Below are 25555 nucleotides of genomic sequence, written 5' to 3'. Positions count from 1 at the left end.
CGCTCCCACAAAACTGGATTTGAAATTGAGACATAGCCCAGGATGCTGTAGATTAAAAGTTTGTGTCCTCCCAAAATTTGTATGTTAATTCCTAACCCCAAGGTAATGGCCTTTGGAAGAGAGGCCTTTGGAAGGGCATGAGGTCAGAGATCTTATAACTGGGATTAGTGCTTGTATAAATAAGACCCAAGAAAGCTTGCCTGCCCCCTTCTGTGTGAGATCATAGCAAAAAAGTACCTAGGAGGAAACGGGCCTTCACCAAACACTGATTCTGCTGTACCTTGATCTTGAACTTCTCAGCCTCCAGAACTGTGAGGAATAAACTTCCCTTGTCTATAAAGTCACCTAGTCCATGGTATGTGGTTATAGTAGCCTGAACAAACTAAGACACAGGATGACTTAGGAGGGCTTGAATTTTAAGTGCTGGCCCACCCTCCTCCAGCCACCAGGTGCAGGCTGAGCAGCTGGACAGAGAGTAGGTGAGAGCTGGGGCACCATTCATCATACTGACCCCTCTCACTGGTGAAAATTACCCAGGAAATACCTAAGTTCCTCCCAGCTTTACCTTTCCACCTCAGGGAAGGAGCCACTAAGGCCTAAGGTTGTGAACATGGGAAAGAAGTTTTCCTATCCCTACAAATAAGGCTAGAATGCTCTCTTTGCCCTGAAAACCCTGAAAGCCCTGAAAGCTGGATCTCAGTGTTCAGCCTTAGTTTTCCAGACAAGAAACTTTATTTTTCCTCTTTTCTGGATAGGACAGAAAAAATCATGTAATGACAATTCTCAGGCAGACAACAGCCTCTTCCCAACTGGAGACTACTGAGTGACAGAAAAGGACTATTAAAGGTAAACTGGGGTAGTTAAGAGGCATTTCCTTTCTAATAGTTCTTTATGATGAAGAGTTCACTGATTGCCATGAGGCTAAATGATCAAAAGGAGCTTTAAGAGCACTGACTAGGATTTGAGGGAGTTTAGAAATAAGATTGCATTACTAAATGATGAATAGAGACATCGCTTAGTGGCTGGATTCTTGTACCTTTTTTTTTCCTTCTCATTTTGGAGTTTTATATTCACAACCTCCAATATTTGCATTCCCCAAGTAACACAGAATTAAATGGAATCATTTAATCCGGGGTTGATATCATTAGACCATGACTATTTATTAAATATTTCTTGAAATACCAGAAATAACTTGATATTGCAAAGGATGTGTGTGGTTTTAGAGGCTCTTGTGCACCAGTAGTGTAAACCACTTTTGGGGGAGGGATGTTTTCTCTACATTACCTAATTTCTATTTGTATATTTTCATAATTCTTTAAGTTGTGTACTAAGAATTGCAAAATGCAATACTTAGTTATTTGGTACTCCTTAATTGATATGCATTAACATGCAATCATACAGGAAATAAGAGATGTGGAAGATATGTTTTTCTTCAGGAAGTTTACTTAGTATTCAATGACTCCCACTGTGAACTACAAATACTTTCTACGGTTAGTTTATCCCTTACAACCATCTTGCAAGGTATGACCATAGGTCATAGACCAAGATCACACAAGTAGAAAGTGGGAGGCTGTGGGTTGGGTTTCAAAGTCCTTGCTCACTTCATGACTCCCATCTTGTTCTAATAAATCCGGTAGAATCTCAAAGTATTTTTCAGTGAGAGCATATTAATGCTCCCCTTGTTAGTCAGTCACAACATGGGATTCTTCAAATCAGAACGTCTTGGAGAATGTAAGGGATTTCCCCTCTCTATGTCCCTCCGTGCCTTGGATGCGACCTTCTGGACCCAGAACATAACCTTCTTGATTCGATATCTTCCTTGCCGCCCTGGCCAGAGGGCCAACGTCTCCTTAAGGCTGTGAGCCCGGTAGACCATCCATGCCCCACCTTTTTTCCTGAGGGAAGATGACCCAAAGGCGACCGGACTTCTTTCCCCTCCGCGGAGCTGCCATTCCCCCAGCGGCCGCCAGGAGGTCCCCTCTCGGTGCCCCGGCGCGACCGCCGCCTTGAGTGCAAGCGGGGGCTACTTTGGAGCCGAGGCGGCCGCCGCTGGAGGCCAGCGCTCAGTTGCCCGCGTGCTTGCTGGCCCCGGAGCCGCTGGCGTGGATCCGTACGAGTCGCTCCTCCTGCCCGGAGCTCACCCGCTTCCTTTGGTGCGGGCTGCAGTTCACCCGGCTCAGGAAGCTGACAGGGCCCCGGGCTGAAGGTGAACCCCACGGTGAGTGAGAACCCGCTCAAGCGAGGGCCGTGGCGCCGCCCGGCTGCTGCTCCCTCCGGGTCGCGCCCCGGCGGGCGGAGGTGCTGGGCGCACCTGGGGGCGGGCGCCGCGGAGGAGCGGGAGGCGGTGGACCCGCTTCCCCGCCCGCCCTCCTCGCGTTTCCGGGCGTGGACTGTGCTTCAGACCCCTGCCCGCGGCTCGGCTTCTGCCCGGCTCCTCCCACGCCTTTCCTGGGCTCTGGGGCCTTGATTTTAAACGATGTATCATAAACCCATCTACCTTCGGGGCACAAGTCCGTCCCGAGCGCACTCCGAGCGGAAGGTGACTGCAGGGTGCGTGTTGGGCTGTGAGTGGCGGGAAGACAAACTTTTACAAAAGTGCTTCTGGGCCGGGGGACCACGTTCAGGGAGGGAGCCTGGATCTTGAAGGAGGCGGCTCGGCTTGGGGCTGCGAAGGGGAGCTCCGCTCCGTCGGCCAGGTCACCCCCTGAACTGTCGGTGCCTCCCGGGGCGGGGGGAGGTGTGTGAAGGACGTGCAAATCCTGCTGAACCCCAGAGCCGACAACTGTCAAAACATCTGGAATGCCAGCCCCTCCCTTTTCCTCTACTGAGGAAAAAGGTGAAAACCCTTTAACTTTCCTTTGCGCCTCCCCGCCTTTGGGCCCCTCGGAGGAGTAAAGGGGCCGACAAGTAAGAACTAGAGACCCCGAACTCCTCAGGACCCTCCTTCACCCCCTTCCTGACCACCCCACTTGTCAACCCGCCCAGACGTCCTTTTTGCGGGACACCGTGCGACCGGAGCGGATTAAGATCCTGGCGAAAGGCCTTTTGTTTTCCCGCCTTCCCCCATTGTGTGCCTTTCCAACATTTGGCGGGGCTGGGGGCGAGAAAGACGCCCCTAGGGTCCTAAACTCCTGCTCCCCATGCCAGTCCCCCGGCCAGCTCCAGCCCAGGGTCCGGACCCCAGCGCGGCCGCCCCACCCCTGCCTGGCGGCTTCGGGGCGGAGGGAAAGTGGTTCCTGCCCCGCCTCTTCGGCTGCCTGCGGCCGGGGGCGCATTTCTCAGATCTTATCCCACGCACACCGCCGAGGGCGCAGATTTGAAAGGGGTGCCGCGTGGAGAGAGTGGAAGCGAGGTTCCGCTCCATTCTAGGGTGTCCTTGGGTGGGTTCCAGAGGATTTCACCCTCCGCCTAAAGGCGCCGGACAGGATCAGGGCACTTCTGGCAGGCAGAAAGCCGAGGTTCTGGGATCTGCGAGTTTCCAAGGGCTGGTGAGCCGGCGAGTCGCCTTAAAAAGAGTGGTGAGGGAAATAACCTAGGAAGCCTTAAGTCTTTGCCTAGAAAGAATGGTAAGGTGGACCCCCTCCGGAATGAACGTGGGGTTCTCACTTCGCGTAGGGCCCCCGAGTTTAAATCCCAGGTCCCCTCTCTGCCCCCGAGTTTAAATCCCGGGTCCCCTTCCTGCATTTAGAAAAGTAGGACCCTGAGGGCACAGTGCAGATGGCGCCAAGGCAGTGTTCACGCTTCCAAGCCCTGGGAACCGGTGGCTCGGAACTGCCTCCTGGTTTCCCTATGGGTGTGCGCCTGTTAGATTACAGTTGACCCTGTCGCCCTGCTTTCTCTCACATATTAAATTGCTTACATGTAGTACCTGTACTTAGTGAGTGTGGATTACTTATTAAGGAACCAGGGCAAAAACGAAGTAGCCACTTTGAGAAAGCAGGGTCCTCCTCGAATGGTGCCCAGCAAATCGCTCTGCCTGTGAGGGGAGGTAAGTCTGTGCACCTGTGGCTATTTCTTCTAGTGGCGTACATATACCGGAGTCGCCAGCTTTTTCTGTGGGATCCCCCCAATCAGCCCCTCTTCCAAGGAGACTCAGTTACACTCTATCCTTCCCCCAAGGCGGGAGGAGAAGGAAGTTTCCATCTGAACACTTGCCACCTGTGTATCCACTCAGGCATTTCAAGTGCACTTGGCTCTGCAGTTCTAAGGGTATACACCCTTTACCTGAGTTAACAGAACTTTGGAGCTTACACTTAATGAAGAAGAACAGGGGAGACTGCTAAATCAGGAAGGGAGACTGCTAAATCAGGAAGGTAGACTCATAGTGCACTTTCTCCAAAAATTCCTGGAAAGTAGGAGTGGGACCAACAAAAGAAAAAAATAAAGTCTTTGAAGGATCTGAAGTCACTTTACAAACACTTCGTTTTGAAAATAATCCTCAAGGAAGGATTCCTTTGAAAAATAGCAGCAATGTCAGGGGAGAAGTGGCAAAAATGACCTGGGTTGCTCAAGAAGTGCCCACAGGAGCCTTCAACAAAGTGAAAGGGCAGTGCTGGTCCCAGCTGCTACCCCGGTAAGGAGAACAGGGTAATTGTAGTAGACAATAAGTTTCTTTAATTTTAGAATTAAAAAATACCGCCTTCCCCACCACCAATTATTGTAGGAAATAGAAAATACAGAGAGGTGACAATGAAAACAAAGGAAGAGGGTTATTATAAACAAGGCTCCAGTAAACAATCTTAACCAATTACTTCCTTGGAATAAATTTCTGAAGATAGGATAGCTGGGTCAGAGGAGTTGCTGATTTTTAGGGTATTTAGGATTGCCTTGCCCTGGATGGCATGACTCAGCTGGTTGGAGCATGATTGGTTGCACCAAAGGTTCACTGGTTGGTTTCCTGGTCATTTTCAGGGCACATTTGTAGGTTGCCAGTTCAGGTTTGGGTTCCCTGTCAGGGTATGTACAGGAAGCAACCAAGCAATGTTTCTCACATCCATGTTTCTTTCTCTCTCTTTCTCTCTCCCTTTCTCTTTCGATAAAATCAGTTTTAAAGAAAAAGATTGCCTTATTGTCCTAGAGGAAACATGTGCCTGTTTACCCTCTCCCCAACAATAGACAGAATATTTTTTCCTATACACTATAACCCTACTCACATTCTATAGTATCATTCTTTTCCATTTTTGCCAGATGAATGGGAAGGGAGTATCTTAGTGTCTTCTTTTGCACATTGTCTGTTTGTATTTCTTCCTTAGGAATGATGCCGGTTTGTCTCCTTACCTATTTTTCAGTGGCCATGTTCTCCTTTTTGTGGCTAGAAGTGTTCTTAGTAAAAGCATGCTGTTCTGACTTCTGCCTCTGCGCCTATAATCAGACAATCTTTATTGACTTGAAGTGCCAATTCTCTTCCCTCTTGTATAGCGAACAGTTGGCAAGACTACAAACATGAATTACTAAGGTAACTGACATGATCCTAGTAGAGTTATTAGGGAGGCCACACAAAGACATTATTAGAGAGAGTCATGGGAAATATCAAGTGCATACTTTCTGCTTAGTAGCTTGCATGCCCCAACTCTTTTCCAGTTTCTAATGATGTTGTTTGTTTTCCATGTAGAACAACTCTGTTGATGAGCAGTTTTTACTAAATAGGTGATACTAACTCATTTTACGGTCTGATCCTTCCACTGATAAACCATGATCCACAACTTGTTCTCATCCTTTAGTCATTTCTTCTAACTTTTTGACTGAAGGTTGCCTCCATTTTATCATAAGACTTTCTCTCTTTGGCTATGAATTTTGAGTCCTGCACTTGGATGAATCTTGAATGTAAACAATAGGGCAGCACACTGTTAAAACAAATAGCAGGAGGTGTCTTCCAGGGGCTGAACCAGGTACATTTCACCCTCTTTTGTGAATTTGTGTAGCCTTAGTTTCGACGTTAGTTCTTGCTTGAAAGTGGGTCGATGATTCTGAAATGGGTTGGAGGAGAACGAAGAAAAGGTTCATTTCAGCTAGATGATGAATTAATACAGATTAATACAGATAGGGGACCACATGAGAAAATTTAAGTAAATAATCTAGGTAATCTGGGTACAAAATAACTTTTTAAAAGACAATCTGTACTAAAATGTCATGTATTATTAAAATAACTAATTTCCTTAACAGCCAGAAAGTGATCTTCTAATTGAGAAAATCCAATGTGAAATTCTTCTATAGGATGACTATAGGCATTTCATTTCAGACACAGAACACGATGAAGGCAGATACTTCACTTTTCTGCATCATTTTCCATGCCCTTGATTGTAGAAATCAAATGATATGAATTGGGAATGAACAGTACTTTCTGTGTTAGAATCTAGGCTCTCAAAGGTTGAACATGAGCTTAATGGTCATCTAATTCAACCAACCAATATGAAAGAGTGGATCTCCATTCTCTTAAAATAATAAAATACCATGCTACAAACTTTGTATCATTTTAAACAAACCAAACTAAGAAACAAATGGACCAGAAATGTCAACTTTTTTTTTCTTTGTAAGCAGGGGGAGAAAGGGAGGGTTTTAACTCTGTGGAAGTTTGTATAATTTCTTGAACCAGGCTGAATTTAAGACTAAAACACCTTAGCAGCGAAAGGTTAAGTCACTGAGGTGTTGTTACATTTGGATCCATATACTCTGATCCATATTCTCTAGCCATTGGCTTGGTAAATTTCAAAGATGAGGTTCAAAGCAAGTACAAAATAGCAAAAGGAAAGAGGAACAAAAAGTAGAAAATAGAGAGGGTATCGTGCTCCTTTAACACTGTCTTCAGGACTTCGTAACAAAATCTGCTTGGTCACCCAGCAGATGTTGGCATTACCTCTCTTAGAGAGGTGAATGTGGTTGATGTTGCTAGGCCAAACCGTAGGGAGAGTAAACATTACATAAACAACTACCAATTCAGCCGAGAGCAGGCTCAACAGATAGCACGGTAATTCTTAAAAAGAAGATAAAGGGGATTTTCAAAATCTACCTTATTTCCTCCTGAGTAGTGCTGTAAATTTCTGAAAGTAGTAGAAACATCTTCTGATTTCCACTCGGACGATCTCCCAGGCACAGCGACTGTATTTCTTGTCTTTCAGAAAACTGACTATCCTATGGAAATATCTCCTCAGTTCTAGGTGGTTCAGCTGGAGGACCATAGCTCCTGGGCATTTCATCCCATCCTCTTCCACCTCTTTCTTGTCTTCATTTTCCTTCTCTTCCTCCAAGCATTGTTCCAGATACTGCGATTGCCGATCAAATCCTATTTGGATTTTTTTCAGGTGTTTTTCTTTCCAAGTTGGTTGGAAGGTGGATAGAGTGAAGATGTTGAAGGCCAACATGGACATTTCATAAAAGGCTTCTTTGATGCCTATTTTCAGAGGCAGGGTATATGACAGGATATCTTGGGGGAACTCAAAAGTTTTGTGTTCATCTAGACACGCCACAGGAAATGAATTGCTCACAGTGCTCAGAAGTCTCAGATTTTTCCAGATGACTCTACGCAGGTGAATATGCAGTGAGTTACAGTCCACAGAGAGGGTGCCAGTGATGAATAGACCCACAAGGCACAAACACTTTCGAATCATGTTAGGCTTGGTGTTCATTTTTCTCCCGAGCCAAAAGATTCACAAGACCGAAGGTTAATGACGATGTTCTAGGGCTTAAGTATGCCTTTGCGTGCCTTTTATACACCTGAATATCTTCAGTGGGGAGGAGTTTTCTCATTTGTCAATGTACGGTTCTCCGGGTTTTGGCCCCTTTACCTCTGAGCTTTTTTTTTTTAAACTTTGGGTGACTATGCTGACTTTGGGAATTCCTTCCCAGTACTATAGAATCATCATAACAAGATTGATGCAGAGTATCACCTAACTCGATTACATAAGAGAAAGCATTCCTCCAAGAAAATTCATTTTTGTACCTGGCCCTAGAGCGAAACATGTTGTTTCATTGAGTTAATTGTAGACATTGACCAAATGACTATGGTTATTTGATGATAAGGCTAATCTTGTTAAATTAAGCTTCGATATTTGGATATTTTTTCTTTATTTGATTTTTCTGGATCTCAAAAAAGATAAAAAGTAGAGTTGGTCAGTTGTTTGTGTCACTTATCAAATAGAAGACTAAGTTAGCCTGGTTCTCTGTTGCTTTTAGAAAATGTTGATACTCCCTAACTATCCTCACTTAAGACCAAGCCAGCACTTCTACCCCTGCCTAGCATTTCATTTGCTCTGATGTCTTTCATAGAAGTCCTCTAGGTGCTTATATATTGAGTAATATTTTTCTGCTCTATTAACTTCTTTCTTATAGTACCACAGATTTCCTTTACTTTTAGATATGGCTTAGACAGTATTTTAAAACTCCTGCTTGGCTATCTTTCCTTTTTCTTTGGAGGTTCTTGACACTGTAAAGATTTGTGTTTGTTCCAGTTTGTTCTTCATTGAGGAGGTATGTGAGTAGGTTATTACTCATTTATCCAAGCTATTTACACCCAGACTAAGATCTCTGTGGTAATGATGGCTAGCCACCATTTATGGTTTTTCCTTTATTTGATCTAATGACCTTCCAGTTGTGATCCAGGCAAATGGATTCCTTTTTCCAGGAATGGGAAGTGGAATGTCATTAAATAAGGCTAGTTTAATTATCATCTTAAAAAACATTAACAAAGTCATTTTAGAATTGAAAGCAACCATAGTTCCACAAGTATGGCAGACTTTCCTTAAACATTTGGCTTAAAATGTTATTGTTTAAAGGAGTTGGTTGTACCAAGGGCTAATTGTGGACAAGTGAGATTTCTTAAAATTCTAATTTTTGGACCGGTTTCCAATGAAAAGAAAACTTACTACATGTTTTTACTCTATATGCTCTTTCTATATATAAATTCTGATTTCACAGATTTTGCGAGTGACTAATTTGGAAAAATAATTGGGAAAAGGCATCTTCTGTTTAAGCTGACACAACCTTTGTAGAGAGCAAAATGGTGACATGAATCAAAAGCCTTAAACATATACATAATCTTTGACTCAGTAGTTCTCTCACGAGGAATTTCATGCTCAAGAGAAAATGAATGGCTTTAAAAACTTAGCTGTCAGGACGTTTTTCACAGCAAAAAATGAAAATCAATTCAAATGTTTAGCAATGTGTCCTTGGTTAAGTAATTCATCAGTTAAAATTTCTGTACAAACATTAAAATTATATTGTAGGAATGTATTTGTTCACTTGAATAGATTCACTTTGGAGCTTAAAAGCAAGCTTATATGGTAGTATATATAGTCCAATACCATATTTGTTATATATTTATATATGTTATATATTTAAAAAATATAGATATCAGTGCAGAAAGCACCTAGAAATATATGTGCTACAAATACTTTGTCATTATTTCTGACTGGAAAAATAATGGGTGATTTTTATTTTTGTATTCTTATTTACCCAGGTTTTTAAAGTTTGGTGTAGTTAGCAAGCATTTCTTTATTTAATAAGACAAACTATTTTAAAAATAAGATACGTTAAAAGAGAAAAATTATTCTACATCTTCAGTGGGACCAGTACTACTTTAGTTAAACATTTTTATTCTACAGTATATACTTCAAAAGGCAGTGTGAATTTTCTCTAAGACTGAGTTCCAGTACAGTTGATATGTATAACATAGACTACATGGAAGTTCAATGTACTATTCTTGCAACTTTTCATTTAAAAATACATGTGTTAATATAAATATACACACATATTTTTAATTACACACACAGCCTCAGTAAAGTGTAAAATCGAGGGCTAGACCTCCTTATATACCTCACAAAACAACTCCTAACTAGTGGCTGTTGTTAATCACCATTAAGTTCCTATATTTTCTGCAGTGTACAGTTTTGTCAATTTATGTCCCTCACCCCAAATTTCCTTTTTTTATAGTCATTCCACATCATATTCTCACTTGTTCACAACTGTATTTCTAGCACCTAGCACATGCCAGTCATGGCTAGGATTGAAGAAGGAGAAATCGGGTGAATTCTAGAATCTCAAGGAGTCATGATTGCAGAAGCAGGCATGTTCTGAGTGTTTCTGGTAGCAGGAGAGATGGATAGCCTTCCATTAGCATGGACCTCATTCACTATGGCCTATAAATGTTAATTGATGCTGATGTTGACGATATTCATGACAATGGGGGAAAGATAATTGACATGCATATCTTCGCCTTTTCTACCATTAGGATTGCCTCATTTAACAAATAAAAATACCAAACACCCATGCAATATTTGAGATGTACCTACAAAATCATTTATTGTTTATTCAAAATTCAAATTTAACTGGGTTTCCCCTATTTTACCTGGCAATCCTGTCTACCACGCAAGCTCCCATTGACCTTTTAGAACAGAACTCAGCTATGAAGTTCTCTACAGGAAGCTTTTCCTCTGTTAGTTGTCTGCCTCATGCAGAGGTGCATTCCATTGTATTTCTCTGCATTGGCTTTACTTGTGCATATACTGCTAACAACTGTGCACACTCCAAAGAGGGACCCTGTCATATTAGAGCAAAACAGTGCGCATACATACATGTATGCTCACACATAATGGCTCTGATCAAAAACATTACTGGATGATCAGTCGTTATTCATACCTCTGTTCTGTAAAAGCCACACTGTCTGAATATATCTCAAACTACAATTAGAAAATTGAAAAGAATGACAGTGTAAGGAAACATTTTTGCTCCAAAATGTGTCACAATTGACCAATCTGCCATTAGTAAGCTATGTGAGGACATGGCTAATGTTCGCATGATATCTGTTCTTATTTCTCTAGCATGTCTTGAGATTATTTACATGGCTAAGTTTTCCTCAGAGGGAAATCTGATTAGCAGGGGCTGCCCTGTTGTCAGTGGAGCGGTGGGAAGTCCATGTGGGTTACACAGTTTATAGTAATGGACAGGGCACAACTTGTCTGACAAAATAGGTATGAGACATTTCAGTCTAGACATAATAACTGTGATTCAGCTCAGGGGCATTTGGCATCTTCTAGTAAGATTATTTTGCTTTTCATGGAAAGACAAGTTTCAAACCAACATTTGAGAGTAACATGTTGATCATCCATGTTACTCAGTACATGAGAGTAAGTCATTCTGTTTGGGATCAGAAGAGGGAGGGAGAAGAAGAGGGATCAGAAGCCCAGTAAGGAGATTAGAGATGGAAAGTCCTGTGTCCATGCCTGGCAGTGCTTCCTACAGGACATGAGACAACAGTCACCATGAAGTTGTGTACAGCTATGTTAGCTACAGACCAACCCTGAAGCTCTAACTGTGGGGGCGACTTTCCTCGCAAGTCCCCCCATGTGCCACGGATGAGAGATCACATGACTTATTGCGATCTCTTTGGGGAGGAGAGATGGCCAGTTTCCCAGGGGAAAAAGGCCTGAGCAGTGGCCAGTTTCTCAGGGGGAAAGGCCTTGAGCCCCTTCCTCCAAGGGCTTTTATTGGGTTGTAATACATAGGAATACAGGACTACAAGGATCAAACAGTAGATAACATTTCAAAGAAATCCGAGGGCTTAGTCTGAGTCAGAGACTGTCAGGAAGAGAGTTTTAGAGTTTCCTGCTCGAACCCTTAACATGAATGAAAGCATTCTTAGCAGAGCAGATTTCACAGGTTTATCAGGAAGCCTCTGTGATCCCAGATTTTTCCCAAGGACACTCTCTAGCAAGGCAGGGAGCTGCATCCCTCCCCATCAGGTATTCAGGCTTAAGGGGATTAGAGCCAGGATGTGCTTCTCCCAGAGGTCATGGGGACTTGGGCTATGTCAAAGCTGGGGGGCGAGAGTCCATTGCTCTTTGTTGCAGCCCCCCAAGTCCTTCCATGATGACCTCCCAAGTGATCGTGTCTGGCTTAGGTTGCCCTTCCTCTGAGGAGGGGTCTTACCCATCAAGGACTTCCAACCATGCTTTGGGAGCAGGGAGGAAACCGAGGCAGCATTTGCTACCAGAGACAAGCCTTGTCTCCTGCGGTGCTCATCCTTAGCCACAGCAGGTAGAGTTACAATTCCTGAAACCAGACAGAGCAGTCCACAACATCTAATAACTTGGTATTTTTCTCATTCTCCTTGGTCCATGTTGGGATCAGCCTCTCCAGTGCTCCCCTTTTTGGCTCTTCTTCTCTTGATGTACCTGGTATAGAAGTGCATAATGACTGTCCATACTATAAAAATTCAAACACTTCAGATAAAGTGAAAGCTTGGCTTACCAGCTCGGTCCACCTCATGCCACTGTCTTCCCATGCAGACACTACAGGTATCGGTTTGGTGTGTGTTCTTGTTTGATATCTGTGAGTGCAAGTACAAGAACTGGCTTGCTTGCTGCTCCCTCTTGAGTGCCCAGTAGACCCCAAAGAGATCAAGAGAGACCAAGATCACTTCCATGGGTAATATGCAGCTTGGAATTTGGGGGACTTGTGTATATATTTTAAATTGCCAAAACAGAATTATAAAAATTATAATATTCTTTGAAGTTTAATTCTGTAAGCATATCTCTGTGACTGTATATATATATATATGATATAATTTGGAAGGAATATAAAAATCTACACTAGAGAGAACTTTCGGCCAAGATGGAGGCATAGGTGGAAATACTGTACCTCCTCGCAGAACCAAGTTTATGAACAACAAAGATTTAGAAACCAGAACGCAATCAAAACAGAGAGAAAATTGAACTGTACTGACAACAACGAAGTTATTGAAGTCTGACAACAATGAACCATTCATCCAGACTGGTAAGAGGGGAAGAGTTGGCAGCTGGTAGAGAGGGGTCATGGCAGGAAAAAGTGGTGGCTGCCAGACTGACCTAGGCACGCAGGCAGCAGATGGCAGACCCAGGTGTGGGGTGGCAACAGGCAGACCCAGTGAGGGTGCAAGGCGGCTGGCTGACCGCAGTCACACATTTGTGCGCAGATAAACCAGGCAAAGGAGTGAGCAGTGAGACAGACCTCTCAAAGAAGGGCCCCAGTGCCAGGAAATAAAGCCTAAAAGCACCAATTGGAAAAACTTTCCAGGGTCGAGGTGCCAGGAGAGGCTCCCAAGCTCACAGAGAATTTGTTGGAGAGACCCACAGGGTCCTGGAAGGTGCACAAGCCCACACATCCAGGAACCAGCACCAGAAGAGCCCAGTTTGCTTGTCGGAAGCAGCAGAGGGGACCAAAAATTCAAGAGAGAGCAGAACGAACACCATTGCTCCCTCTCTGACCCTGCCCCCACATACAGCATCACAACCCAGTGACTTGGGTTGCCCCGCCCTGGTGAACATCTAAGGCTCTGCCCCACATATGTAACAGGTGCAAACAGAGCAAAACATTATGGCTCAAGAAGAAGAACAGCTCAAAGCCCCAGAGTCAATATTTCTAAGCAACCAAGAAATAGCCAACCTATCAATTGCACAGTTCAAGACACTGGTGATGCTCACAGAACTGGTTGATTTTAGTCACAAATTAGATGAAAAAATGAAGGCTATACTAAGTGAAATGAAGCAAAATGCAAGGGAACCAATAGTGATGAGAAGGAAACTGGGACTAAAATAAATCAAGTGGATCAGAAGAAAGAAAAAAATGACCAAACAGAAAAGAACAAAGAAGCAAGAATTCAAAAAAATGAGGAGAGGCTTAGGAACCTCCAGGACATCTTTAAACATTCCAACATCCCAATTATAGGGGTACCAGAAAGGGAAGAGGAAGAGCAACAAGTGGAAAACTTATTTGAACAAATAATAAAGGAGAACTTCCTCAATCTGGCAAAGGAAATAGATTTCCAGGAAGTCCAGGAAGCTCAGAGAGTCCCAAAGAAGTTGGACCCAAGTAGGAATACACCAAGGCACATCATAATTACATTAGCCAAGATTAAAGTGAAGGAGAGAATCCTAGAAGCAGCAAGAGATAAGGGGACAGTCACTACCTACAGAGGAGTACCCATCAGACTGTCAGCGGATTTCTCAAAAGAGACCTTACAGGCAAGAAGGGGCTGGAAAGAAGTATTCCAAGTCATGAAACCCAAAGACCTACATCCAAGATTGCTCTATCCAGCAAAGCTTTCATTTAGAATGGAAGGGCAGATAAAGTGCTTCTCAGATAAGATCAAGTTCAAGGAGTTCATCATCACCAAGTCCTTATTATATGAAATGTTAAAGGGAATTATCTAAGAAAAAGAAGATAAAGAATATGAATAGTGAAAGGACAGCAAACTCACAGTTATTAACAACCACACCTAAAACAAAAGCAAACTAAGCAGACAGCTAGATCAGAAGCAGAACCATAGAAATGGAGATCACGTGGAGGGTTAGCAACAGGTGAGTGGGAGGAGGAGAAGGGGGGAGAAGGTGCAGAGAATAAATAGCATAGATGGTAGGTAGAAAATAGATGGGGGGAGGGCAAGAATACTATGGGAAATATAGAATTTAAAGAACTTGCGACACATGGACATGAACTAAAGAGGAAGAATGGGGGAGGGAGTGTGCAGGGTGGAGGGAAATGAAGAGGGGAAAATGGGACAATTGTAATGGCATAATCAGTAAAACATTAAAAAAATCTACTCTAGAAACACTTCAAGAATATGAGGCTCAGGATACATGTGTCATCAGACTTGGATTAGAAGGCACCAGGCACATAGTAGGTACTCAATAATTATTTGTTGGATGACTAAAAAAGATAAGGAAGCTATGTGTCTATAGTAGTGAAGTTATTTTGTGATTTAATCATTTTGGTGTAGGGACATGGAGAGAACATAGTCAGGTGTTGGGGATAGTTGAGTTTACAGAATGGTAAATGGCACGTCAAGCATCCATTCAGTGTCCTCTCTTACTCCCATTGTTTTTCTTTGGGATTCCCTGAGGCTGGGTAGATCATGAGAACCTTTACTCTAGTGGTAATGCATAGTTTTATATTGTCTGGTTGACTCATATATCTTTCCTTCCAGATGAGAAATGTGTCTTGCCCTGGTGGGCAGCCTGGTTGGTTGGAGCATCATCCCACACACCAAAAACGCTGTGGGTTCGATTCCTGGTCAGGGCATATGCCTGAGTTGTAGCATCAGTCCCTAGTCAGGGCACATTTGGGAGGCAACTGATTGATGTTTCTCTCTCTCTCTCTCCATTCCTCTCTGCCTAAAGTCAATAAACATATTCTCAGGTGAGGATTTAAAAAAATAAATAAATAAATGTATCTTATTGAGTTTTGTTCCCATGGCCTCTCGTACCTAAGACACTAACTGCTCATTGAATAAAAGACTGCATGTGATTTCTTATGGTTCTCAAATTTGAGTATTGACTTGTGATGAAAAACTGCTGAGAGGTTATAAGACCATCCTTTCCCCCACACCCCACCATTGCCACTTCTTTGTATTAGGTGCTCCCAGTAGTTGTCATTTTATCACACTCTCCTTAGGGAGACACTTCGGACAAACTTATCCTTGGTTCTGTTTTATAGCCCAGCTTTAGGATATAACACATAGTAACTTCCTACACAGGAGAAATTTGAGCTTTTAGAAAATGATCCCTGATAAAAAGAGATTTAACATGGTGGAATAAATATTTAAGTAAATAAATGCAAACTATCAGTAAAACCTACCCTGAGTTTTGGGATTCCCAGAAGAGCTTCCATTTATGTGCTCGCCCCACTATGTTTGTCTTGGTTCATTCAGACCCTAACAGGGCTTTCATTTCTGAGAGGATAGTGTTTCAGATTGTGGCACTGAAGGATATCACCTACCAGAGTAATCCTCTTTACCTAGTGAGTAGATGTGGATTTCTTCCTGGACAATATCCACAAGCACCTGGAGTCCAGAACCAAGTAACAGTAGTGGAGTGATGTCCACTTGTCTAGGATAAATGTTTTCTTTTCTTTAACATTTAGTTTTCTAGACAATTTCAATAATGTAGAAACAAAGAGAATAGGGGAAATAAAAAACTACATTGCATTGTCATTCTTGAACTGGTGAAACTATCACAGAAAGTTAGTTGCTTACCTCATTATTCAAATTCATTTTTTAAACTGGGTTTTATTGATTATGCCATTACAGTTGTCCCATTTTTTTCTGCCCTTTATTCTCTTCCATCCTGTATACCCACTACCAGCATTCTGCCACCTTAATTCGTATCCATGAGTCATACATGTAAGTTCTTTGGCTTCTCCATTTGTCACACTATTCCTAACCTTCCCTTGTCTATTCTGTACCTACCATTTATGCTTCCTATTCTCTGTGTCTTTCCCCTTCCCCACTGATAACCCTCCATGTGATCTCCATTTCTCTGATTCTGTTCCTGTTTTAGTTTGCTGCATTTGGTTTTGTTTTTAGGTTCAGTTTATAGTTGTGAGTTTATTGTCATTTTCCTTCTCGTAGTTTTGATCTTCTGTTTCTTGGATAAGTCCCCTTAGTATTTCTTATAATAAGGGCTTGATGATGATGAACTCCTTTATCTTGACCTTATCTGGGAAGCACTTTATCTGCTCTTCCATTCTAAATAAGAACTTTGCTGGATAGAGTAATCTTAGATGTAGGTCCTTGCCTTTCATGACTTGGAATACTTCTTTCCAGCCCCTTCTTGCCAGCAGGGTTTCTTTTGAGAAATCAGCTAGTAGTCTTATGGGAACTCCTTTGTTGGTAACTATCTCCTTTTCTCTTGCTACTTTTAAGATTCTCTCCTTCATTTTAATCTTGGCTAATGTAATGATGATGTGCTTGGTGTGTTCCTCTTCATGTCCAACTTCTTTGAGACTCTCTGAGTTTCCTGGACTTCCTGGAACTCTATTTCCTTCACCAGATTAGGGAAGTTCTCCTTCATTATTTGTTCAAATAAGTTTTCAATTTCTCGGTCCTCTTCTTCTTCTTCTGGCACCCCTATGATTTGGATGTTGGAACATTTAAAGTTGTCCTGGAGGTTTCTAACCCTTTCCTCATTTTGTTGGAATTCTTGTTTCTTCATTGTGTTCCGGTTCAATATTTATTTCTTCCTTCTGTTCCAAATCATTGATTTGAGCCCTGGTTTCCTTCCCATCACTGTTGGTTCCCTGTGCATTTTTCTTTATTTCATTTTTATAGCCTTCACTTTTTCCTCTATTTTGCAACCATAGTCAACCATTTCTGTGCGTGTCCTGATTACCAGTGTTTTGAACTCTGCATCTGATAGGTTGGCTATTTCTTCATTGTTTAGTTCTATTTTTGGAGCTTTGATCTGTTCTTTCATTTGGGTCATTTTTTTTTTTATCTCATTGTGCCTGATACATAGTTAGGGGCCAAGCCTTAGGTATTCACCCAGGCAGGCCAACCCATTTTACTGTGAGTTTCCCATAAGGCTGGGAGTTTCTCCTGCTGCCGCCCCCATCACAGGTTTTATAGTCAGAGGTTTCGAGGCTTTATTTCCCCGCACTGGAACCCTGGGTTGTGTGGTTTGTCTCACTTCCCAGTTACTTTTCCTAGTTTATCAGTACGCAAATGTGTGACCACCTGGTCTGCTAGCTACTGCCTCAGCTGGTCAGCCAGCAGCCACCTTGCCCGCCCCAGTCCTTCATCCACTGCCTTGCCAGGATTCCTCTCCTCCCCTCTTACTGGTCTGGATGAATGTTTCTTCTTTAACTCCTTGGTTGTTGGACTTTCATATAGTTCAGTTTTCTGGCAGTTCTGGTTATATTTTGTTTTAAAATTTGTTGTATAACCAAACTTCCTTTGGTTATACAAGGAGGCAAAGTGTACCTACCTATGCCTCCATCGTGGGTGGAAGTTTTAGGATAAATAATTTTAAAAGGAGTTGCCACCATTCCATGGATGAAGACAGTGTCTTCTTTTAACTACTATCAGCTTGTATGTGGTCATAAGGTTTCTTAACATTTATGAACAACAAGAATGGCATTATTATAGAAAAATTTAAATGAGCTTGTTTTTAGACTGACAGAAGACTCGCATGCTCCAAATTTTATGATTTTTTTAGTGTTTGAGCAATGTCTAAGTTAGGGGTGGTATCCTGGAAAAGGAATTGCAGTATGTATTAGTTTCTTAGAACTGCTGTAAAAAAAATTCCACACACTGGGTGGTTTAAAACAATAGAAATCTGTTCTCTCAGAAGGCTGTCATCAAAGTCATTAGGACCATGTTTCTTCCAAACATTCTAAGGGAGAAGCTTTCCTCGCCTCTTCTAGCTTCTTGTGATGGCTGCCCTTGGTGTTCCTTGGCCTGTGTATACTGTACTCTCATCTCCATCTTCATAGTCACATGACATTTTCCATGTGTCTGTGACCCTGTGTCTTCCAGACATTGTCTTTAGGTATTCTTTGGTAAAAATCTGCATGATTATTAATAATAGTAATAAAGGATGGTACTTATTTAGTAATTACAAAGTACCAACTCTATATAAATTATCTTTACTTCTCACAGTCACTATATAATGTAAATGTCATTATCCTCAATTTACAAAGGAGGAAATGAAAGCTTGGAAATATTAAATAACTTGCCCAAGATCACATAGCTGGAAAGGCACAGAATCAGGATTTGAACTTAGGTTTGTCTGAGGCCACATTTTGTTATAGGATCTAAGGTTGTAAAAGTTTTGGTGTAAAATCCACTGTGTACGTCTATGCAGTAATAACCTATTTTACTCCCAAAAAGATTTCAAGCAGCTTATAAAATATACACAAGAGAATGGAAAGTAGTTAAATCAGAGTTGGGGGGAACAAGTGCAAGAAAACAAAATGAAGTCAGGGGTACAGTTAGAGCATAAGAATGCATGTCATAATGTTCACTGTCATCACTGCAGAAGGTCACAAGTCTTCTGACTAGAAGCAAAGAGGAAACATAGTCTGTTAAAGTAATCAAAGTATCCAAAAGATAAAACAAACCAGTAGCAAAACTAAATCCTCAGGAGAAGCAACACTTTCCTTGGTACTGAGTCCTTGGAAGAATTTTTCCTGTGAGCCTTCAAGAAGAGAGCCCTGTGGGATTTCTGGGGCAAAGACCCCAGCAACTTCCTTATTCATGTAATGCCATTACCTCCACTACAGGGGTGGCAGGGCTACATCTTGTAGCCGTCCTCCTTGTAGGTGGATGTCACATTGCCAATGTGCAGTTCTGGGGCAAGCATTCTGTAGGGGCTTGTTGAGTTTTCTCATGTTGAGTGACAGAATGGAGTTCATAAGTTCAGCTGGATTGGGATAGCATTTCTTAATCGTGGCTCAGAGTGGGGAAAAGTGTGGTCACATACGCTGGCATTCTCAGAGGCGTTCAGTGTGGACAGCCTGCTTTGACATTTCCAGCGTCCCTGCCCAGATCCAGTCCTGCATTTCCTATGATTTGTACAGAGGAACTTTTGGGAAAACTATTTGTGAGCATGACTCTCCTCCATTTAGTCAGAATAGGAAAAACTAGCTATTCTGTCATATTGACCCAGTGCCATAAGCAAAATTGAGATGGGTACTGGACTTCCACATAGTTCTGGAGTTCATTTGCTGTTCCCTTGCATGGGCCATAGCCCTGGATGTAGAAACCCAAGGAAGTGGCCTGTGGTTTTGCTCTACATTGAGATACCATTTTTTGTTTGTTTGTTTTACTGAAGGGCTTCTTCATAAGTTGGATAGTAAATTCAATGCCAGGATAGTGTTATGTGCCCAAATATTATAGATAATGATGTATCCTTTTGGGATTATCTATTTTGCAGACTTGGTATTTTTCCTTTAAGAGTAATACTGTGTGAAAATGATCACGTGGGTGTCCCCAGAGCTAAATCTTCTCTGTGTTCCCAAGAGAGATGAATGAAGAGAATAGAAATTGGATTCCCCCTTTCAGGGATGGTGTTACAAGCATTCAGAGTGGTCCAGCATTTGACCTACCACTGGAAGCTGTCCTGCAGTATAGCCTCTTACATAACATAACATAACTAGGCTGTTATGAGTCCCTGGTAATAAAATTGTTTACTTTTTTTTTACTCTTCACTGAGGCCATTTTTTTAATGCTTTTAGAGAGAGAAAAAGGGAGAGAGAAACATCAACTGGTATGCACCTGGACTGGGGATCGAACCTGCAATTTTTTCGGTTCTGGGACAATGCTCCCACCAACTAAGCAGAATTGTTTACCTTTCTACCAAGAAGACTGAGAAAGCACCAACATCTGCATCTGTCACATGCTCAGGCCAACTTTGCAGAGTTCGTGCTGTGAGACGTAAAGTTCTAATGAGATTGTTTAGAATAGCAACAGAAATAACAAAAACAACAACAAAACAGCAACAAAACATGTCAGCAGGGCCTATGGTGGATCTCTGTGTGCTACGTGCCTATGGCAGGGTCAAGTGTGCCTTCCTTAGTGAGGAGCAGAAAATCGTTTTGGAAGTATAGAAGGCACAAGCACAGAGTCAGAAAGCTAAATAAAAAATAGATAAATACAGCTTTTTTGAGTAATAGTAGCAATTAAAAGATAAAAAAGAAATTGGGATTGCCCTATAACCAGCCCCACAAGGACAGGGAATAGGACAGTAACACTTACTGCCAAATGTGATAATATAGGTTTTTGTAGATGGTACATGGGACATTCCATCCATCCATCAATCCATCCATCGTGTATCCACCAGTCTCTGAGGATATGATGCCTAAAACAAGGTAGTAAAAAAGAAGAAAAAAGCCCTGACTGGTGTTGCTCAGTGGATTGAGCACCAGCCTGCAAACCGAAGGGTTGTCGGGGGTTTGATTCCCATTCAGGGCACATGCCTGGATTTTGGGCCAGATCCCCAGTAGGGGGTGCATGAGAGGCAACCACACATTGATGTTTCTCTCCCTCTTTTTCTCCTTCCCTTCCCCTCTCTCTAAAATAAGTAAATAAAATCTAAAAAAAAAAAGGTTTATGTTCTCAAAGAGTATCCAGATTTTCAGATAATAAAGACTAAAATTATAGGGCGCTGTAGGCGCTGTGGAGGAAATAAACAGGGCCAGAGGGTATCTGGGTAAGTGATGGCTGAATTGAGAGTTGAAGGATGAGGAAAAGTCCACAATGTAAAGAGCTGGAGGGAAAACATTTCAGACAGAGAGAACTGAAGTCGAAAAGCCCTGATGGAAAAGAGCTTGGGATATTCAAGGAATATGAAGGAGATCCTCTGGGTTCGGGCGAGGGGAATGGGGAGGTTGGTACTAGGACAGGTTGCGACTGACTAGGGCATGGCAGGCCATGGTGGAGTGCCAATTTTACTCTAAGACCAATGAAGACACATGAAAGAATTTCAAGCAAGAGAGTGATGTAGGAGGGTATGTGCTTTGAAGAAATTACTCTGGGGACCCTAGGGGAACAATTTGAAGACAGGGCAAGAATGGAAACATGCAGCCTGGATTGAGAGCAGATATTTCAGTAGGCCAGGCAAGAGGGGTGATCTAAATAAACATAGGAACAGTAGAAATGGAGAGAATAGACTGATTTGAGAGATGTTTTTAGTAAGCTACTTACGACGCATTTGGGTCCAGGCTCACTTCTGTGATGATCGAAGGCAGTTTTCTAGAAGTGCCATTGGTGATCCATGTGATATATGGTGTTTACTATATTTACATGATCATTTTTGATAACCAGTAAGTAATCTCGTTTGGCATTACATCTTTAACTGCATGTATGGCCTTAAACTAGGTTAGGTCTCTTACACTTTGGAGAGCAATAAATAATTTATTTAATTGGACTTAGGTTGGGGTTGAGGCTTGAATTTCCCAGAGTTAGCCTGAAGATTACATTTCTGAAAATGTCCCCTGATGCATTTCCTGTGGGTACACAGGACAAATGCATATCCCTGTACACTTTAGCAATTAAATAAAACAATGTATTTTATGATCCATTTAAAACATGGATTACTGTCTGTAGTCGTATCATTATGGAATATAATCATACAGTTCTGAAGTTATGAAAGCTATTTCACTCTGTTATTTGCTAAATATAAATGACTGCCTATAGCTAATAACTCCAGTTCTCTTGAATTGATCTTTTTTAAGTCTCAGAAATGTCTAACTGTCAGAAATGGTGATCTGTACTAATGACCTGCGGCAACCTATACTCCCATGAAACACTGGTGTTTAATAGTCTGAGTCAAGATGTTCTTGTCACTAAGGTCAAGCAATACTAGATTCTTCTGTGTCAGAGAAATATTAAATAAATGAAATGAAGATTCTATATTTCAAGGTTTTCAGCAGCATTTTTCTTAAAGTTTTGGCACCTTTGATGGTTTGCCTAGTATAGAAGCTAGTCTTCTTAGTTCTGAAGTATTTGTTTTTTATTATTGTTATTTTTTATGAGCTAGTATCTGATTTGGCACATAATGATTAGATTGATGATTTTAGAAATACTGTAATTTATCAGTACTTCATAATTTTGCAAAAATCCTGGGATTTCCAGATGCCTCAGGTACCAGCTACTATAACAAACACATGCAAAACAGTAAAGTGGCCTGGCCCTGGCTGGTGTAGCTGAGTGGATTGAGCACAGGCCTGTGAACCAGAGGATCACAGTTCGATTCCCAGTCAGAGCACATGCCTGGGTTGCAGGCCAGTTCCCAGTGGGGGATGCACAAAAGGCAACCATACATTGATGTTTCTCTCCCTCTGTCCTTCCCTTCCCCTCTGAACATAAATAAAATCTTAAAAAAAAGAAACAGTAAAGTGGCCCATACATGACAGAAGCATGTGACATTCTGAACAGAGGTACTTGGCTTTCTTTCAAGGAGTGATCAGAGACACAGATGCCTTCCATCTGGTGGCTCTGCTATCTTCCATGTGGCAGGTATTAGGGTTTATCTTCAACAAGTGAGGGCAAAATGACAACAGCTGGAGGGGTGTCCATATGAGCGTTATCTGGGCTAGGCTTAGAGGGGCACACATCACTTCCAGTTACATTCCACTGGCGGGAACTTAGTCACATAGTCACAGCTAAGTGCAAGGGTTCCAGGAAATGTAGTCCAGCCATGTGCCCAGGAAGAAGAGGGAGTAGGCTGATGAACAGCTAGCTCATCTCGCTAGCTCATCTCTGCCCTGATGCGTTTGGAAAAAAGAGTCCAGCAATCACAATGTGTTGGCACTGGTATGAGTTGGCTTGGGCTGGCATGTTAATGATACAGTGTAGAGACCCAACAAAGATTTTTAAAAATTCATTTGAAGAGAATTGGAGTTCTCAATCATAGGCAGTTTTCTAGTGGGGTTCTTTTCTTTTTTTTTCTTTTCCTGAAGAGTAGAAGAAGATGTACTGTTGAAATAAAAGAGTTTAAATTTCTTTTTCAAGGCTATGCAAATAAGAACAGAAAGGATTAATTTGGTGTCTTTTTAAAAACCATACTTTGCTTATAAGAAATCTGTTGTGGTAGAAAGATACTGTCATTTGCTTTCTTTAAAAAACAGAACATATGGAATTTATTCCATCATGTAGAAGGTCCTTCAGTATCATCCAGAGCTAATACTACACTGATCATTAACCACACATCAAGCACAGTGTTGTTAAGTTTTCAGACATTATTTCATTTTATCACCAAAAGAATGCTGCAAGATCCCATTAAACAGTTTTGAGGAACCAAGGCTGCAGAAAGTTATATAACTTGGAAAGGTCTACACAAAACTAGAGTCTGCCTGATTTAACTGTTTTTGAGGTATAAAATAAATGTCTATGTCATTTTTAATAGAGAAGAAAATTTGTTACACAATAACATCACAGCAGCAACCTCACAAAAACAGCTTTCTCAAGAAAGATTTTAAAGAATTCTCTGGCTTCTGACAAAATAAATTAAACACACTCGGGTCCCATTTTCTGCCCATGGAGAGCAAGGTCCTTTCCCCTGCTATGAAGTTAGTTTAGTTGCTCCAAGCTGTTTACGAGTCCCAGCAGCTTGACCAGCCATAGGGGACCAGGCAAATGTGATTCCAGGGCTCGGCTGGAATTCACTCCTGGCTTCTGTGTCAGGGAGGAAAAAGCACAGCCACCCCTCTGGGAAGGGCTGAGAGCTGGGCCTGCCAAAGTCTTCACAGCAGCGGACAGAGCATTGCAGGGTCCACATGAGTGGGCATGGCTTCTAATCCAAGTCTTGAATTAGGTGGTCCTATGCAGATATATATAGCCTGTGGGTAGGACCAGAGCATCATGCAATAAGAAGAGGGGATAGAGCAGTTTTGACACAGCGTCTTCAAGTGCAGAAGTACTCAAATGAGTTTCTCCAAAGTTCGTTCCAATGAAATACTAAACTTCTTGCTCTCAGGAAATGAGTCACTTGAAATTATAACGTTTATTCTTTTCAGAAGATGTCTATCTTAAAATTTCATTGAAGGGAAACTAAAGGTATTAGTAAAGTGCGTATTAGCCCTTAAAGGTGTTACATAAGCTTACCAAGCTGATAATTTTATTTGCTGTTTCTTTAAATTTGGGAAACTTGAAACATATCATTTCTCCCTCTTTTTCTCCATCACTCCACCCCTCCCTCCCTCTCTCCATCCTGCCTACCTTCCTTCCCTTCCTTCCTTCCTTCCTTTCTTCCTTCCTATAGCAAATATTAAGGCTTGGCATTATAACTACAAAACTCAGTATCTCTTAATGTGTGTATGTATGTACTATTTTTACTTGATGAAGAATAATACATTTATCTGTTATGTAAATAATGAACATTACCAAAATTCATACATTTGTATTAGTCACCTGGCAGTTTTATTTGTGTGGACTTTGATAGTGTGACATACTGCAGGGATGCAGACAAGCAGTACATGTACCACGACTCTTACCATAATGTTATGCCAGACGTCTCTGACTGATCACAGCACTCATTCACATACAGAGCAGTAGCCACTGCAGAGCCACTGGGACTGGAGTCCTTTGCCTTCCCTTGAGTAGTGGAAGGATTGGAAGATTAGGAGACCTTGGTTCTGTTCTAATGAGTTATTTGGCCTCAGGAAATGGCCTTGCTGTGTTCCGTTTTCATTTTCTTTATATGTTTAGACCAAGTAATTTATTTACTATCTTATTTTAAGCATCCACATTAAGGTTGTTCCTCTGTCTACAAATAACTGTGTTGGTGGCAAATTTAATTAAACACAGCACATCAACATTTTGTATTGAGAGTTCAAGAGATTAAATAAAAAGACAGCATGCTTTAGCTCAGTGATTTTTAATTTTTTTCATCTCATGGCACACATAAACTAATTACTAAAATTCTGCAGCACACTATGATTTTGACTCATTCACATCAGATGACTATTGTGTTGGCTATTGTCTTTTTTAAAAATTTAATAATCTAAGGGAAAAGAGGTAAGTGCCTCAGACTAAATAGTCAGGTATTGTATGATTTAAAAATTCTTGCAACATATCAGCGTGCTGCAGCACCCTGGTTGAAAATCACTGCTTTAATTGAATGATATTTATTATGATATAGGTAAAATAGTTTCTTCACAAATTGTTCATAGTATTCGAATGTCTTGGGTGCATATTACCAAGATAGTCATATTTCTCAAATGTATCCCTTTGTTTTCCCCAAATGGTGTGGGACTCTTGGATGGAGCCAGTTCACAGTTCTCTATTGGTACTCCTTTCTTAACCTTCTAA

At 41.8% G+C, this 25555-nt stretch overlaps 2 protein-coding genes across 4 annotated transcripts in view; one reads left to right on the top strand and one right to left on the bottom strand.

Moving 5' to 3' along the window:
* Window positions 1-1919: 1919 nt before the first annotated feature.
* The window catches only part of MOB3B (MOB kinase activator 3B), a 194519-nt gene continuing 170883 nt past the window's right edge, over window positions 1920-25555 (top strand). The window contains exon 1 of one of the 3 annotated variants that reach the window (XM_037060629.1): window positions 1920-2218. The gene's annotated coding sequence lies outside the window, so the exon portion shown is untranslated. Of the gene's footprint in view, window positions 2219-12241; window positions 12418-25555 lie in introns of those variants that run through there. The other 2 variants (XM_037060626.1, XM_037060627.1) reach the window with 2 other exon arrangements.
* On the bottom strand, window positions 7004-7768 carry IFNK (interferon kappa). Its single transcript, XM_037060630.1, has one exon. It carries the CDS (start codon window positions 7620-7622, stop codon window positions 7008-7010), a length of 615 nt encoding a protein of 204 aa, XP_036916525.1. The 5' UTR covers window positions 7623-7768; the 3' UTR covers window positions 7004-7007.

The sequence above is a fragment of the Sturnira hondurensis genome, unplaced genomic scaffold (assembly GCF_014824575.4).
Source record: "Sturnira hondurensis isolate 20B ecotype Veracruz unplaced genomic scaffold, ASM1482457v3 Scaffold0012012, whole genome shotgun sequence".
Classification (NCBI taxonomy): Eukaryota; Metazoa; Chordata; class Mammalia; order Chiroptera; family Phyllostomidae; genus Sturnira; species Sturnira hondurensis.
Note: the sequence above shows the minus strand (reverse complement) of the source record. Positions and strands in the feature narration are given on the sequence as shown.

Excerpts from the sequence above, each read along its gene's own strand:
- IFNK (XM_037060630.1), bottom strand. The coding sequence starts at position 7,622 with ATGAACACCAAGCCTAACATGATTCGAAAGTGTTTGTGCCTTGTGGGT.